Raw genomic sequence first — 15,154 nt, 5'->3', positions numbered from 1 at the left:
CATATGATTAAGCACCGAGATTAAAAATTCTCAATATTAATGTTCTTATTCTCGACTGTCATTAAAGCATGTTGCCATCCTCCAGACAAGGCAACAAGTTCAACTGCAAGAGCAAGGTTAAGGCGGTAATTGCCCAATGTCGTTCCCTCCCACAGTGAGAAAAAAAATAAATACAAGACGCCAACGAATTGCTTCTCCCAAAACGCGCAATTCTCTACTCAGTCCAGCAAAATTGCGTAAAATTATGGAAAAACACTGCGTGCGTTTTCTGTGGAGCTCTTGTTGTGCGTCATGCGCACTTCATGAATTTGTATTTAGGTATGTTTGGTTAGTATATGGCATAGCTGTGTGTGGAGAAGAGGAGGCAGGAGATGACTGCTGCCCCCCTCACTTCTCCACTAAGCCCTCAGGAGATTGGAGGGAGAGGGACTGCATGAGGACTGCACGGCTGCGCCATGAACATGTCAGCACAGATTTGGAAACGAACTGGCTAACACGCAGTTAAACCATGCGGACATTGGTCGTTTTGGCAGTTTGTTTGTGATTAGTTAAGCTATTTCTGCCGTTACAAGTGATCTGAAGCCTGCTATGGAGGACTTGGTGATTCAAAATGAGTGTGAACACTGACAATGTCACAAACTTGTGGAAAAATGGCTCCTCGGAACTCGACGGGTCTTCCCAGGTCAATTTCACTAATAGCTCTGGGAGAAACCACACGGAGCCAAGCGAGTTGGACCTCACCCGAGCCATCCCGCTCGGGTTGGTGCTGGGGGCTTTCATCGTTTTTGCCATCGCGGGCAACATCCTCGTCATTCTCTCTGTGGTGTGCAACAGGCACCTGCGGACCCCGACGAATTACTTCATCATCAACCTGGCCATCGCCGACCTGCTTCTGGGCACCACGGTGCTGCCAGTGTCCGCCACTCTGGAGATCCTAGACTACTGGGTGTTCGGCAGGATCTTCTGTGACATCTGGGCGGCGGTGGACGTGTTGTGCTGCACCGCGTCCATCATGAGCCTGTGCGTAATATCTATCGACCGCTACATCGGAGTGAGCTACCCGCTGCAGTACCCGGGTATCGTGACGGAGAAGCGGGCTCTGCTGGCCATGCTCGGGGTTTGGGTGCTGTCGGTGGTCATCTCCATCGGACCTCTGTTCGGGTGGAAGCAGCCGCCGTCGCCGGACGACACGGTGTGTCCCATCACCGAGGAGCCGTTTTACGCGCTCTTCTCCTCCCTCGGCTCCTTCTACATCCCTCTCGTCGTTATACTGGCCATGTACTGCCGCGTGTACATAGTCGCCAAAAGGACCACTAAGAACCTGGAGGCAGGTGTGATGCGCGAGAGGATGAACTCCAGCGAGCTGACCCTCAGGATCCATAAGGGATCTCAGCTGAATGACGATGCCGGCAGTACGGGCGCCGGCAAAGGCCGCGCGCACCAGGCGAGAAGTTCCCTGACGGTGAAACTTTTGAAATTCTCCCGGGAGAAGAAAGCAGCTAAAACTTTGGGAGTTGTGGTCGGCATGTTTACCCTTTGTTGGTTGCCCTTCTTCCTCGCCTTACCCATAGGTAGGTCATCACACAATCTGAAATTACACTTTAATACTCTCCTTCATTTACAAAAATACACACACACACACACACACACACACTTTTCCTTCACAACACACTCCTCCTTTAACAACTTTAGTTAATTAATAAGGCTTGTACAAAATATATCAGTCATTCAACTGTATGATGAAGTTAAGATGATGTCATTATTAAAGGCTGCTGCAGGCCTTGTAAATCATATCTATAGCTGTCACTGGAAAAGTCTCCAGGGTAGCATTTACTGCCCTGAATTTTCACCAAACCTACAAGCCAGCTTTGATATACTGTGGTGGTCATTTTATACTGCTGGAATCAAAATAACATCACCCATATACCATGGTTGCATTCAATATATGACGCAGGAGGAGTGTATCTGTATTTTTTTCCTCAGCATCTGTTTATGTAATTATGTTTGTCTGCATCATTTTATTCATCATATGGACTTTATATTTGGAATATTTTCCAGTTGTGCTCTGTTTCATCTGTACAGCCAAAGCATTACTTTCACTGTGGTCTCTGAATGCAGGGGCCCATTATGCGTGATACATTTCTGGGAGTTTGAGGAGGAATTCTTAAGCTAATCCAAACATTTTCCATCGTATTTTGGTGCAAAAAATAGACACTTGTGCGTGCCAAGTGAAGAGTAGGTGACCTCCCTCTGCTCTGGTGAGTTATTTCAGAGGCCTGTGGAGCCTTTTGAGGCTCCGTGATGCCACAGACACTGACAGGCATTCAACACCCCGCTGTCATAGCCGTTTTAAAAAACTGCAGTGGAAATTAAACAATATATTACTACGGTGAAACACCCACGTTATGGGCTCTGTTGTGGCAAAGAAAACTTGAAGTAATTTAATTAAATGTGGACAAAATGCCTCACTGCATTCACTATATGCTACAATTTGCTTGACTCTGACTGCCAGGGCATTCATACCTTGGGTCACTGTAGGCTCTGGCTGTATATATTCATGCGTGTTTCTGTCTGAGTACATTCATTTTATCGTGGTCATATGGGAATGCGTTTATGCCCCCGGCTTCAAGCTGCAGCTCATCACGTCCTCACATGGACACGCACACATTACTGCCTGAAGCAGGATCACTACGCTGTGTCACATAGCGAGGATTATTTAGCCTCGAGGAATTCTCAGATACCTACAAACCAAATGTAAATGTCCAAAGTTGATTTGCAGATCTAAGATGCCTCACAGTGTGTGTGTGTGTGTGTGTGTGTGTGTGTGTGTGTGTGTGTGTGTGTGTGTGTGTGTGTGTGTGTGTGTGTGTGTGTGTGTGTGTGTGTGTGTGTGTGTGTGTGTGTGTGTCTCATTGTGGACGGGGCCTCTTTATGTAACCCTACAGAACAGATTGCCAAAAAAAAACCTCTCTCCCCTCAGAATGCATTTCCCATTGCCATCTCCCATGCTGTGACACAGCACCAAACAACCATTTGCATTTTATCTGTCCTCCAAGATCCATGATCTCCACGACCAAGAACAGAATACAAACTAGTTCAACAGTCTTCCGGCAGGGAATTCCACAAAGTGCAGGGACTATACAACCAGAATCAAAGCAGGACACTGAAACTGCTTTCTGCCCCCATAACACCAGAGCATCCTTTAGTTCCAAATAGGGGTTTGTGGGAGATGTTGTTTTTCACTTGAAGTTTGTGCCTCGGCTCCCTGGTGTAACTTACATCTGAACTAGAAGTCTGGCAGGACAGCAGCGCTATCCCTGAGTATTCATGAGCCTCCACCCACAGAGTGAGATTTCCTGTTTCACACTTGTTATCACCCATGTTGCTCCTTCCTCTGCATACTGCCACTGATATGCAATGTACGTGGTGTTCCGGTTGGCAGTGTGAGCGCAGGCCGGTGGCAACCGATGGTATGTGTGTTTTGTTTATGTGTGTATTTGTGCACATATGCAGATGTTTTCATGTGAATCGAGTGATTGTGTCACAGTGGGTGGCTGCAGAGGCTTCTCTCTCGTCCGTCAGTGCAGATGCTTTAATAATTTAAAGCCTACGGAGATGAAAGTGGGGCTGGTCATCTGACAGCAAGAGACCTCAGAGCCATGAAGTCTTAACCTTAAACTTTATGCGGCTAAAAGAACGAGTGACAGTCCCTCCTTTACAGCTGATCTCACCTGATTCAGTAAATAATACTGTTTTTTTCGTTGTTTTGGTGCATAAATGGCAGTCCTTCCTTTTTGGGATTTAAATAATTGAGAGTCCTTTTAGGCCTTTAACTTGGAGCAAAGTTAGGTATACAGATCTCAGGATTATAAACACGACATCAACGTTTTTAAGTTCGTCTTACTCCGGGCCAGCTAACTTGGACAAAAAGCAGCCAAAACTTTCACACAAACTCACTGAACACTGCCAAACTCTGATTATTTGTCAGTGAGGGTGACATATCTAAACTCAGAGTTATTTGAGAACACATTCCTGTCTCATATGATGAAAGAAATGGGGCCATAACAACTTATATACACAGTAATAGTCAAACTGTTGCAGAAATAGACTAAAAAATACTTTTTTAAATCAAACATTTATATCAATTATATATACAATTATAACAGCCCATGTATTTAATGGAGTAGTCTTACTTTCAATAACAACAACATTTTTACATTGACATTAACCTCTCAAACCTGACATGTCAAGCAGGTACAGTGGGCAGCATGAAATGGACTGTATTTATTCAATAAAAACATGTAGCTGTCAGATTTGTGTAACACTTTATACACTAAAGGAGGTTTTCGTACAAACGCTCGTGTTTCTTAGCCATTGGGCACAAAAACTTGATTTTGATACGATTATTTCATTGTGATGCTGACTTACTCAATTTGATTTCCATGTGGCTATTTTACCCATAAAAAGTTCATTACTTCTGGTTCCAGAAAATGTACTACATTACAATATTTATTGAAAAATAAAATTTCATATACCTTGATAGTACTTTATTTTTGAGAAGCTGAACATTGTTCAGGCAGACAAACCTATATTCTAAGTTGGATAGAATAAATATTACTTGTATTGCTTCATTTGAAAAAGAACATTTATCAAAATTATAGCTAGTCATTTTCTCTCCATCAACAAATCGAGTCCTTTCAGTTCTACACAGATAAATGAAGAAAGCTCCATTTATATTAATATAAGCATTAAAACATGGGGGAAATTCTTTTTTTTCTTCTTTTTTTTAAACTTTCCATCTATTTCTGAAACATTTAAGGGAAACATGGGGAATAACGAAGAATCAGTGACATTGATTCATCAACATTTCGGTGTTGCACTGGGCCGTTTTCTCTTGTTTTTATCCCCCAGCTCAGCCAAAGAGAAACTATTAGTCATCTGCGGTCTACACGTGTTATTTCATTGCACACATTTTCCCCTCGGCTTTTTAACACCCAGCGCAGGCACAAATTCCCTGTGAAGGACTCGCATCTAGCAAGTGGTGCAAGCAGTGCGCCCAAATGTGAGAGCAACCAACACTTTGAGGTGTTAACAATTGTTTCCTTGTATATGTATTTTTAGGGACTCAATGTGTGTGTTCTGTGTAAATCTCTTACGTTTTCCTTTTTGTTCCATTAAGCTGTCCGGCCTTTGTGCTCCAGAGGTAATTGAAATGGTTTTTGAATGGGAAAGATAATGAGAGTGCAATGTGTCAGAGCGATGGAGAAGAAAGGAGGTGGCCTAGCTGAGCTGTAGGGGCCACAGGGCAGTTGGGGGGGGTGGGGTCTCTGAGATGTCAACCCAATTTCCGAAATGTAGCTTAATGTTATGGTTTCATTAAAAGCAATTTGAGAGGGCAATAACACGTCTGTCTGTTTCGATTAAGCCATATTAATTAAATCATATCTACTGGTGTGTTATGAAACAGGGTGTGTGAGTTTTGGGAGAGCAGATTGTGTGCGTGTGTGTGTGATCTACATGGCACAGAATAGACATGGCTTCTTCCAATTAATCTAGTGAGAATAACAGGATGCCTTGTTTTGTTAAGATGTTCCTGTGTTTCAGTGAGATGTGAGTGTGCCTGTCTTCAGGAAGGAGGTGCAAACATTTCTCAGTCCCCCCTCATCCTTTGCCATTTATACTATAGCTTTTCAACATAAACACTTCAAAAAGGACAAAAATGGACCACGTTCACACAGAACTTAAACACACAAACATGTGCCATATCTGGCTACTGGAAGGTCTACTGTCAACCAGTGTTTCCGACATTTCTATTCTGTTCTTGTGTAGAAAGGAGACACGGGAACATGATGTTCACCTTTTGGTCTCAGTCGGAGCCTCTGGATGTTTACGGGCCCTTCAATGGAGGGAGACAGAACCACATGTCTTCGTTTGCCTGTGCAGATGCTTCTGTTATAGCCCGGTCATAGCCCCTTCTGTTAGAGATGCTTAAAAACTAACTGCAGACTCACGGTGCTTAATTTATTTCCCTAGGCACCTCAACTTCTGACTAAGGCTGGAGATTTCAGTGTGAGAAAGCCAGTGAGTTCTGCTCGAGACGAGCTTTCCTCACTAGAAAAGATGACCAGTAGTTCTCTATGTGAAGAAAACATCATGCGCTACAGGACTACTTTCAGCTGAAATTATCAGTCAGTTAATTAATGAATTAGTTAAAAGACCATTAAAGCCAATTTTCAAACAACAGTGGAAAATATTCTCAGATTCTTGGATGAGGTTTTGCTGCTTTATATCATTGCCAATATAATTTATTTGTGGTTTTGGCTTCAATAAAGAAGCAGATTTTGGACATTTTTCACTAGTTCCTACAGATTAAATACAAGAAAATAGTTTCATTAATGGAAAATGGAGAAAAGGAATATCTGCTGTCCAAGCACAACAAGTTGTCGATGCTTTAACAAGTACATAAAAATAAATACATTTTTAAAAGAATTACAACATTTGGTCTGCCAATATCACACAGCCTCTAATTAAAAGCCATGACGGTTACTACAATTTCAATTATTACTCACTTGATCAGAGAAACAGGGAGAGGGACAGGGAGAGAAATGAAGGGCTGTCCAAGTTTAAGCTCCACCCCACCCTGCTCCGTGTCCCAATCGCACTCATAACTATCCGGGTTATGCAATCACATGTAGGTGACTGTCCAGAAGGGAAAAGCCAGGAAAGGGTCCAGATACGTGCTGGGTAGGAAAGGCTTGCGGTGCTTGGTGTCAAATCAAAGTTGAAAAGGACATTTCCTCATATTGTTAAACAATCACTTCAATCAAGGTAAACAAATTGAGCAGAGCAGAGCGAGAGAGCGAGAGCAGAGCGAGTGTGTGTGTGTGTGTGTGTGTGTGTGTGTGTGTGTGTGTGTTCACTGCATGGTTTCATAGTTACAGACACACGTTTTTGTGGGGCATCAAAACTGAAAATCAGCAGATGAGAAAGTGAACACAACTACCTTCAACAAGTGTCCTGTCACCATTTGGCTGTGTAATGCGCAACAGAACCACCTCAAATAATGATTCAAGCTGTTGATGTGACATTCATGAAGAGGTAAGCTGAGGTGTCTGTCCGTCATATCTTACCGAGGTAATTTCACACTCGAAAGCCCGAGATTAGAGTGCACCCTCGTTCTCTCCAGGAATGTGATATTAATTTAAGGCCGTGGGTTGGTGTAAAGAAACACAGTTTTACTCACAACTGCCCACACGCAAACATGCAACGTTTTTCTTCACACCAATTGCACACCTGCTGTTTTTGTCCGCAGGCTTCCCCCTCTCACCTCATTAGCGTGGAAGATATCCTTCCTCTTTTTAAGCTCTGCCGCAGCAGGACGAAAAGCACCACGAGGCTACATTGATGCAATTTAACCCTGATCAAACTCTCATATGTTGCCGTTTCCATCGTCAGGATTGTCTCTGGTTTAAAAAGTCTTTAAAGAGTTTTACTGACAACACAAAGACTTCATCCATGCACCTGTATCAAATGTTTTGCTCGAACAACTTGACACTACCTGCGTGTACGGAAAAGGGGACAGCGTAACCTCCACATAACCTGCTGCCGTTTCGTTTGAACGAAAATGTCAAATTTTCTTTCTCGAAGCAGCACATCTCTTCCACTGTGTGTTTCTATAAAGGGGATCCAGGGTCATCCCACTCACTGTATTCTTCTGTAAGTGCTCCAAATGAACTGCAGAGTGGGTGCTTTTTTTGTTTTATTTTTCAAGAAAGCACATTATCTGGGTTTTTTTTTTAAGGTCTTCCTGTAATGATAAATAAAATGCGGAGCTGACCAGCATATGAGCTTGCGGAGTCTTGACAGTAAATGCCTGTTATACTTATACAATGCTGCCACCTACTGGGTATAATCTAACTTGCAATCCGGTAGAGCATCACCGACTCGGAGCGAGAATTCCGCTCGACTTCAACACGGTGACAGACAGAGATACCTTACATTTATCAAAATGAACACTGGTAGTGCATCATCACTCTGGTTTTGGCATGACATCGGGGGTCAAATAAGCAAATCCCCAAAAATCTTTGTTTCATATTTATGTAAGTCTATGCATCTCTCTATTATTTACAAATTAAATAACAAACTCAGTTTAAGTTTGCATAAAAATACCGCTAATTATGCATATTAAATGTTGTGTTTTACAGTTTAACCATCAAAACCCCATCTGTACTGGTTCATCTATATAGTGCGTGTGGTTTGGTCAAATTAACATTGCTGGTAGCAGCAACAACCTAAACAACTATCACCCCATTTTAATTATATTATATTTGGGAATAAACTGTGATCGGTGCATAGAAGAATATGACACCTTTTTTTTTTGCCATCGCAGCCCCGTCCTCTTCAAACTAGTTACAGAGCACAGAGAAAACAGTCAAGACAGAAAAAACAACAGAAAACACTGGTGTTCATGATGACGTCACTCATTGTAAGGAGGACAAACCTGTTTCTGCGGCCTTTAAGGGGTAAAAGTGAGGTTTCTGGACATAGCTATTGGCCACTAATGACAAAGTATTTTCTCTTCATTCCTTTCATTCATCTCTTCTGTTGTCCCCGCAGGGTCTTTTAATGTGAACCTGCGCCCACCTGATGTGCTCTTCAAAGTAATCTTCTGGCTGGGCTACTTCAACAGCTGCCTGAACCCCATCATCTACCCCTGCTACAACCGCGAGTTCAAGCTGGCCTTCATTCAGATCCTACGATGCCAGTGTCACCAGCGTAAACGCCCCGGCTGGAAAGCGTACAATTACCGCTCCTCAAACTTCAGCTCCTCTGCAAACTCGCGCAAAAGCTCCACAGATCACACCTCCAGCTGCTTGAACGGAAGCCAGCGCACGCTGCCGTCCTCAGCCAGTCCGAGTCCCAGCTACCTGGAGTGGGAGACCAGGGAGACCAAAGGTCTCCCACCTTGCCCCGAGGGAGAAACGTTATACATCTGGGGAGCAACTACACCCACTCCCTCCACACCCACACTGCTACCTGGCAGCCCCGCAGACTGCCAGCAGGGAGCTCTGAGAGGGGAAAGAAGAGGAGGGAAACCAGCTGAGGAGACCACTGGAGGGCTTTTCTCTTTCTCTTTTGGGAAGAATAAAGACAAGGGAGGGGTCCGCAAAGACAGTATCGGTCCTGATGACAAGGTGTGACTATTAAGATGTGACTTATTGATTCATTCCTCATTAGGGATTACAGTCATAAACAGAGGGTGGATGTAGGATTTCAAAAGGTACATGGTCCCATGATCCTTCATCAGTCAGTGGATTGTCATTGTCATTAGTGGTTGATGTAAGTCAAGAAAACGCTACTGTAACACTGGTATTTTGTTTTGTTTTCGCGCCTGTATCTGTGATTGACAGACAGGACAGTTCATTTCAAAAGGGACAGAAATGGGTTCAACGCAGTTCATCAAATCAGTTTGCTGCTCTCGTTGGACTGGACAGAAAGCTGTGCATGTACTTTCTTTCAACTAAATAGAGACCTGAAGGAAAATAAACATATTTCACTCAACACCGCCGCCATTCACCCCTTTCGGTAAAAAAAAAGAATTCACGGCTGCCCTGTAAAAAGACTGAACATGACGAACAACCCGACTCGTGTAAAAAGTGTGACAAGACAAATGATCACATTTCTGTTGCGGTCACTCAATATCTTCATGGTATATTGTGGAAATAAAGTATAACCCGTTTTATCTGCCGTGCGCACAATCATCAGATATAATTTTGTTTGTATGTTTATAGAAATGTGATTGATGAATAAAAATAGAACGTCGCGCAAATTAAAAGGTAAAGTCTTAATCTGTTTCTCCTTTGAAAAGAAGTTGCACTATCATGTATTCAGTCATTAGATTCATGTTTGGCATCAATTTAATGATTGAAATAACCGTAATGGATGTTATTTGTTGTGTCCTTAGTGAAGAGATGAGTCTAGTTTTGAGTGCTCGAGGTAAAGAGCAAACATTAGGTGGTTCTTTAGAGGAACATTTTCAGTGAGCAGAGACAGAAACTGACTCCTGGCGCAGCCCACCTCATCGTTTACTCCTGCTGGGCTTGATTTTTAACAATGAAACAATTCTGGACATAAGCAGACACACGTGTACAGATACGAGCGAGAGTCTGGGACACATCACGGGACACGTGAGCAGACACGGGTTTCCTTTAAAACAGTGAGACATGATCGCTCTCTGAACGTCCACTAAAGCGTTTGTGGTTTCCCTGGCAGTGGCAGACAGCTGTCACTGCCGAGTGCTGCTTCCGCCAACACACCTCTTGGTGGACACCCTCTGTGCAGCTTCTATTTTTTAATCTCGGTTGGACGGTACAGGACCGACACGTAGCGCGCGACCCGCTGCACTACTTCGGCCGTGCTGCTGCGGCTCTGCCGGATTCGGCCCCCGGTCACCTCTTCCCTTTGCATCTTCCTCAACATGTACGCTCAGTTGCCCCCTGCTGTGTCGAGCAGCTGCACACAGCAGGATACCCAGACCTGTCGGGTCATGTTTCATGTCCCTCGTGTCCTTGCGAGCTCTGCTGTCCCCTCCTTCATTCCCATGGGTTTCATGATGTTTATGCACAGGAAAATGTTTGTGGCGGCCCAGAAACCAAAGAGATCCATGCAATCGAGAACCAGATCGGGCAGCTTCAGGTGAATTGGGACTCAAGAGGACTGACTGTGATGGATAAGTCCCGCCCGGAAAGGATATGTTGTCTGAAGTAGAAAGGGAAGGCTGCTAAGACACTGGATTTCCTTTCTGTTGTTTTCCTTTCTTCTGTTTGAACATGGTTCATCCCCTGAGGGGCTACAGCATCAGTCCCGGGGTGCTGGAGGATTCCCTGTGGCTTAGAGATGGTAAACCCTCTCTGAAGCCTTTCCTCGATCCCGTATTTAAACAGAACTCCCATTACATAGAGCATTTGTCGCCATGTTAAGACTGTGGGATTCTAGTTAGGCAGTTCACAGCAGGTTCGAATTTCTCAAACTTTGATTGGCATACGACAAGAAGTTGTTACCTTGGAGAATATTTCACAAAGATCATCGTGCATTAGCCAAATTGCTCATTTTCTGTGAGGAGAGAGGACTATTTTGACTGTGCTAAAGCCAGCAGGCAGATGGTGTAAAAACAGTAGACATTAGATTTAAATTGCAAATGCTAATATGTAGAATGAAAGATCAATAATTAAGTAGTTGGTTATAAACCCATCTTTTTTGGTGTTGCCTTTTCGTTTAAACACAGCTCATAATCTGTAATGTTCATTTGTTAATCTACAACTTCTGTTTAACACTATGTTGAGTCTCAGTGCTGCTCAGCGCACACAGATGTTCAAAATAGAGGCTTTTTGTAGAAGTCAGTGGAGAAGCTGAAAGCAAGAGTGGAGACAAACAGATTAAGAACCAGGTGATTAACATGTAGGCTGCGCACTCTTCTCTGATACAAGACAAATTCAAAACATGAGGCTGGAGCATAATAACCTTTTAATACTAACAAGTATGTTAATGCATTGTCATCTTCTGCTGTCTTACATCAGCGAGGTTTGTACAGACAATGCGGTAAAATGTCCCAAAGGTTTCAGTTCTGTCAGCTAAAAAAATGCAATATGCTGATTGTTTTCATCTACAAGTCAAACTGTTCACTTTTTGTGAAGTTTAAAGAAACAATAGATCGAATACAAAGACACGGTTACACAGGGCTTGAAGTGGAGTATAGAAAGAGCCAATTAACACTTATAATAGTCTACAGTTTGTGACTCTATAATAACAATAGATTTTAAAATCATCTTGACATGTTCGACATAAGCTTCATCTTAGCTCAGCAAAAAGGCAACTATATTTACCAAATAGCTCCTCTACAGATCGCTGGTGAACACGTCAATCCAAAATCATCAGTGTAAATGTAACATTTCACCACCTGTTTCAAGTCTAACAGTTACATAAAGAGTTCTCAATATCCCCTCCATATGTATTTCCAGAATATGCAAGGACATTTAGAGCTGTCTCAGTGTATATTGTATCCGTGTGTCGGCGAAAACCATCTTTATCAGCTCACAAGGCTTTTCTACTGGGTGTGTTCATAACCGAGATACTGGAAACATACTGTACAGTTATCTGGTAAATGTTTATCCAGCATTCAGGGAGACAAACTGTTCATTGTTCTCTTTGTTACAGAAATTGGATTGGGGAAGAAAACAAATGTTTGTGGATGACGAAGGAGGTCAGGGGGTGAGGAAGAGCTCCAGGTAACAGAGAAGCTTATCAATAAGAGCACAGCACTCTCACAAGCTGGTATTCAGTTTCTCTCCTCTTCATTCCAGCTGAAAGGCAGGTGTCTCTCCTGAAAAGGTCCAAGCCTCAACCATTTCAGGTGAGAGCACTTTATCCTTTTATCTTCCAGCCTCACCTCAGACACTTTCCTTTCCCTTGAACATTTCATTTTACATCAAAAGACGAGGCAGCTACTGCAGCTCAAGGTGAAGGCCCTTCCAGTCTGCAAGCAACATCTAGCAGCGGTTTGAACACACTCTAAGATTACTTTATATGAGACGGTATTTATTTTTGATAGATTTTTCCACAAATCTGCCATTTTTTGCTCATTTATTTGGATGACACCATCAAAAATGCAAAAAAAATGTTCATGCTTTTCAAAACTTCTGTGATTAGGTCTAATAAATGAAATATCTTTGGACTGTTGCTCAATGATGTTGTAACACGAACAAAGACGCACTGTATTAATTTTATGTTCTGAGCATTTTACAATGCTCACACGTGCTCAAACTTGCAGATCAAGTCTCATTCACGTAACAGAAGTGCTGCTGGAAATTCCTGACACTGACAGGAGCAGGGACACTAAAACAATGTGACAGTTATGTCTTGGGGAAGAAAAAAAATAAATAAAAAAATTGTAAACTACCATTTTCCAGACATTCGTCGAGGGGACACGCGGTGAAGTATGTGTGAGAGGAAGGGAGGAGGAGGCAGGTTCAACAGTGTCTAACAAGCCACTCCTCTCTTGGCTTTTAAAGTGCTTCCCTATTTTATCTCTTCTCTTTCCACATCATGGCGTTCGCTGGGAAATATGAGCTTGAGAGTCAAGAGAACTATGAAGAGTTTCTGGAAGCAATTGGTATTGTGATTATTTTCTAAATAGATAAATGAGTCATGCAAGATTAAAGGCGAGTCACCATTTATTTAAAAAATGTGTTGAACTTCACCATCTCTGTCACAGGGCTTCTTAACGCCAAGACGGACCACAAAGTGGTAACAGAGGTGGCTCAGGATGGGAACGACTTCACCTGGACACAAACCATCCCCAACTGGAGCTGGTGTAACAAGTTCAGTGTTGGGCAGGAATGCGAGTTGACCACAATGACAGGCTCCAAATTCAAGGTGAGTTAAAAACATGCATCGGAGTAAAATATCATTTAACAGTAAATCTGCCATGACGCTTTAATATAAATCAGGCTCACTGAATATTTCCCTCTGTGACCTTTTGTCTTTGTGACCTGTAGGCTCCAGTAACTATGGAAGGCGGCAAGATTTCAATACAGTTTCCTCAGTACCATTTTACAGCGGAGATCATTGGCGATAAGCTGGTAATGGTAAGAGAACTAAAGCACTCAAACTGCAGACCATTAATACGCATCATGTTGATATAACTTCAATAACCAGAATAGAGTTTGTTACTTTTTGACGCCTGATCTTCGTCACTTCTCTTTTCCACCCTGTCACGTGTAGAATTGCGTAACTCCCGGAGAGAAGGGTGTTACTTTCAAAAGAATTAACCTGAGGATCTAAAAGCTGCGAGATTCAACATGCTCCAATAGAAAACGAGGCTGCAGAAGGTATATTATGTAAATGCTTCTTCTAGTTACTGAAACGACAGAAATAAGGAGGAACGAGTGAAACGGCTCATTGCTTCACAAGACTGAATTCTGTTGTTGCTACTTTCAGACCAAACTTAATAGAAGTAGTGAAACTACACTATGTACTGTATTTCTGCATAGATGACCACTGATTGTTCATTGTTGATCCAATTAAAATCACTTCAACATAAACCTGTTTAACCAAGTGATAGTGAGATTTTCATTTACTTTTGACATTAATGATGTTGGATTGTTAAAAAAAAAAAAAAACAGCTAAACATCTGTTCTGTGTAATTTATACTCATATTCACCCATCTAGGTTCTGCTTCACAAACAGGAGGATCCTCATTGGATTTTATGTGAAAACACAGTTTTTCTTCTTTCGCAGAATGGTTAGGATTGCAGTATTGATTTAGTCCCACTAGTGTGAATTAACAAGATAATTATTGATGGTCCAAGTATAATTATCACTCAGCAAAAAAAAACCACAAAAAAACACAAAAAGCAAAGCACAGTAATCTGTGAGAGAACCATTAAGACTGACGTTATACATTTTTTTGTGAAGATGTTAGATGTTTTCTGTCAGATTTACGAAAGGGAAAAACATTTGAATCAGAAAAGACGGTTGTCCTAGAAGCAGAGAAAAGTTGAAAAAACAAGTCACACAGACAATACTAAAAGCTTTCGATTCCAAAAATCAGACACTTTAAATATTTACAATGCATGAGCCAAAATACTTTTATCATCATTATTATTTAGTTATTAATATTATCAGACATCATCGTTAGTCATTTTTATTCCCTCTATTCTTAAAAGTGAGAGCACCTCATTGGCCCTTTGGGTGTTACGGCTGATCTGATGGTTGAATCTTAACTGCTAGCGGGACTTTGTATCACAGTTACTTATAAACAGTGTCTAATCAAAAGATCTCCTTACTGAATAAAATCTGTAGTTAACTGATGAACAAGCACCCGTTTGCCCACCGCACATCATTTGCAGGTGGTCTCAAAAATGAAAGGTTGGAAATGAAGTAAACGCATCTCTACATGCAGATCTCTCAACATCTGTGACAATAATAAATGCAAACAAAGACACTGAGAGCAAAATGCATTTAGGGAAGTCCAACCCAAATCTTTTTAACCATTTACACAAATAACTGAAACGTTTAAAGAAATGTTTGACTACAGTTCATGTTTTTCCTGATGTGCTGCTTAATAAGTAAAAGAAGCAGAATGTTTTTTGTTTCA

General features: G+C 42.2%; 2 protein-coding genes across 3 annotated transcripts; both read left to right on the top strand.

Moving 5' to 3' along the window:
- The first annotated feature begins 226 nt into the window (after positions 1-226).
- Positions 227-12,446, top strand: LOC138620124 (alpha-1A adrenergic receptor-like). 2 transcript variants are annotated; one of them, XM_069697082.1, is made up of 4 exons: positions 227-1,571; positions 8,617-9,194; positions 12,214-12,284; positions 12,360-12,446. In XM_069697082.1, exons 1-4 carry the CDS (start codon positions 611-613, stop codon positions 12,361-12,363), a joined length of 1,614 nt encoding a protein of 537 aa, XP_069553183.1. In that variant the 5' UTR covers positions 227-610; the 3' UTR covers positions 12,364-12,446. The 2 variants fall into 2 exon arrangements, with proteins under 2 accessions (XP_069553183.1, XP_069553184.1); XM_069697083.1 differs by lacking the exons at positions 12,214-12,284; positions 12,360-12,446 and having other exon boundaries at positions 8,617-8,923; positions 8,965-9,103.
- Positions 12,447-13,083: 637 nt separating this feature from the next.
- LOC138620125 (gastrotropin-like) lies at positions 13,084-14,099 on the top strand. Its single transcript, XM_069697084.1, has 4 exons — positions 13,084-13,168; positions 13,271-13,431; positions 13,554-13,643; positions 13,780-14,099. Exons 1-4 carry the CDS (start codon positions 13,102-13,104, stop codon positions 13,837-13,839), a joined length of 378 nt encoding a protein of 125 aa, XP_069553185.1. The 5' UTR covers positions 13,084-13,101; the 3' UTR covers positions 13,840-14,099.
- Positions 14,100-15,154: the final 1,055 nt, after the last annotated feature.

This window comes from Brachyistius frenatus, unplaced genomic scaffold (assembly GCF_029030835.1).
Source record: "Brachyistius frenatus isolate BFR_SWC_R1_liver_20210118 unplaced genomic scaffold, ASM2903083v1 Contig_22, whole genome shotgun sequence".
Lineage (NCBI taxonomy): Eukaryota > Metazoa > Chordata > Actinopteri > Embiotocidae > Brachyistius > Brachyistius frenatus.
This window is presented reverse-complemented; position numbering and strand designations above follow the sequence as displayed.

Bases quoted from the DNA above. Each gene is read 5' to 3' on its own strand.
- LOC138620124 (XM_069697082.1), top strand. From the start codon at position 611: ATGAGTGTGAACACTGACAATGTCACAAACTTGTGGAAAAATGGCTCC. The intron at 1,572-8,616 runs GTAGGTCATCAC...TTGTCCCCGCAG, and splicing joins CTTCCTCGCCTTACCCATAG to GGTCTTTTAATGTGAACCTG. The intron at 9,195-12,213 runs GTGTGACTATTA...TCTTTGTTACAG, and splicing joins GTATCGGTCCTGATGACAAG to AAATTGGATTGGGGAAGAAA.
- LOC138620125 (XM_069697084.1), top strand. From the start codon at position 13,102: ATGGCGTTCGCTGGGAAATATGAGCTTGAGAGTCAAGAGAACTATGAA. The intron at 13,169-13,270 runs GTATTGTGATTA...TCTCTGTCACAG, and splicing joins AGAGTTTCTGGAAGCAATTG to GGCTTCTTAACGCCAAGACG. The intron at 13,432-13,553 runs GTGAGTTAAAAA...TGTGACCTGTAG, and splicing joins TGACAGGCTCCAAATTCAAG to GCTCCAGTAACTATGGAAGG.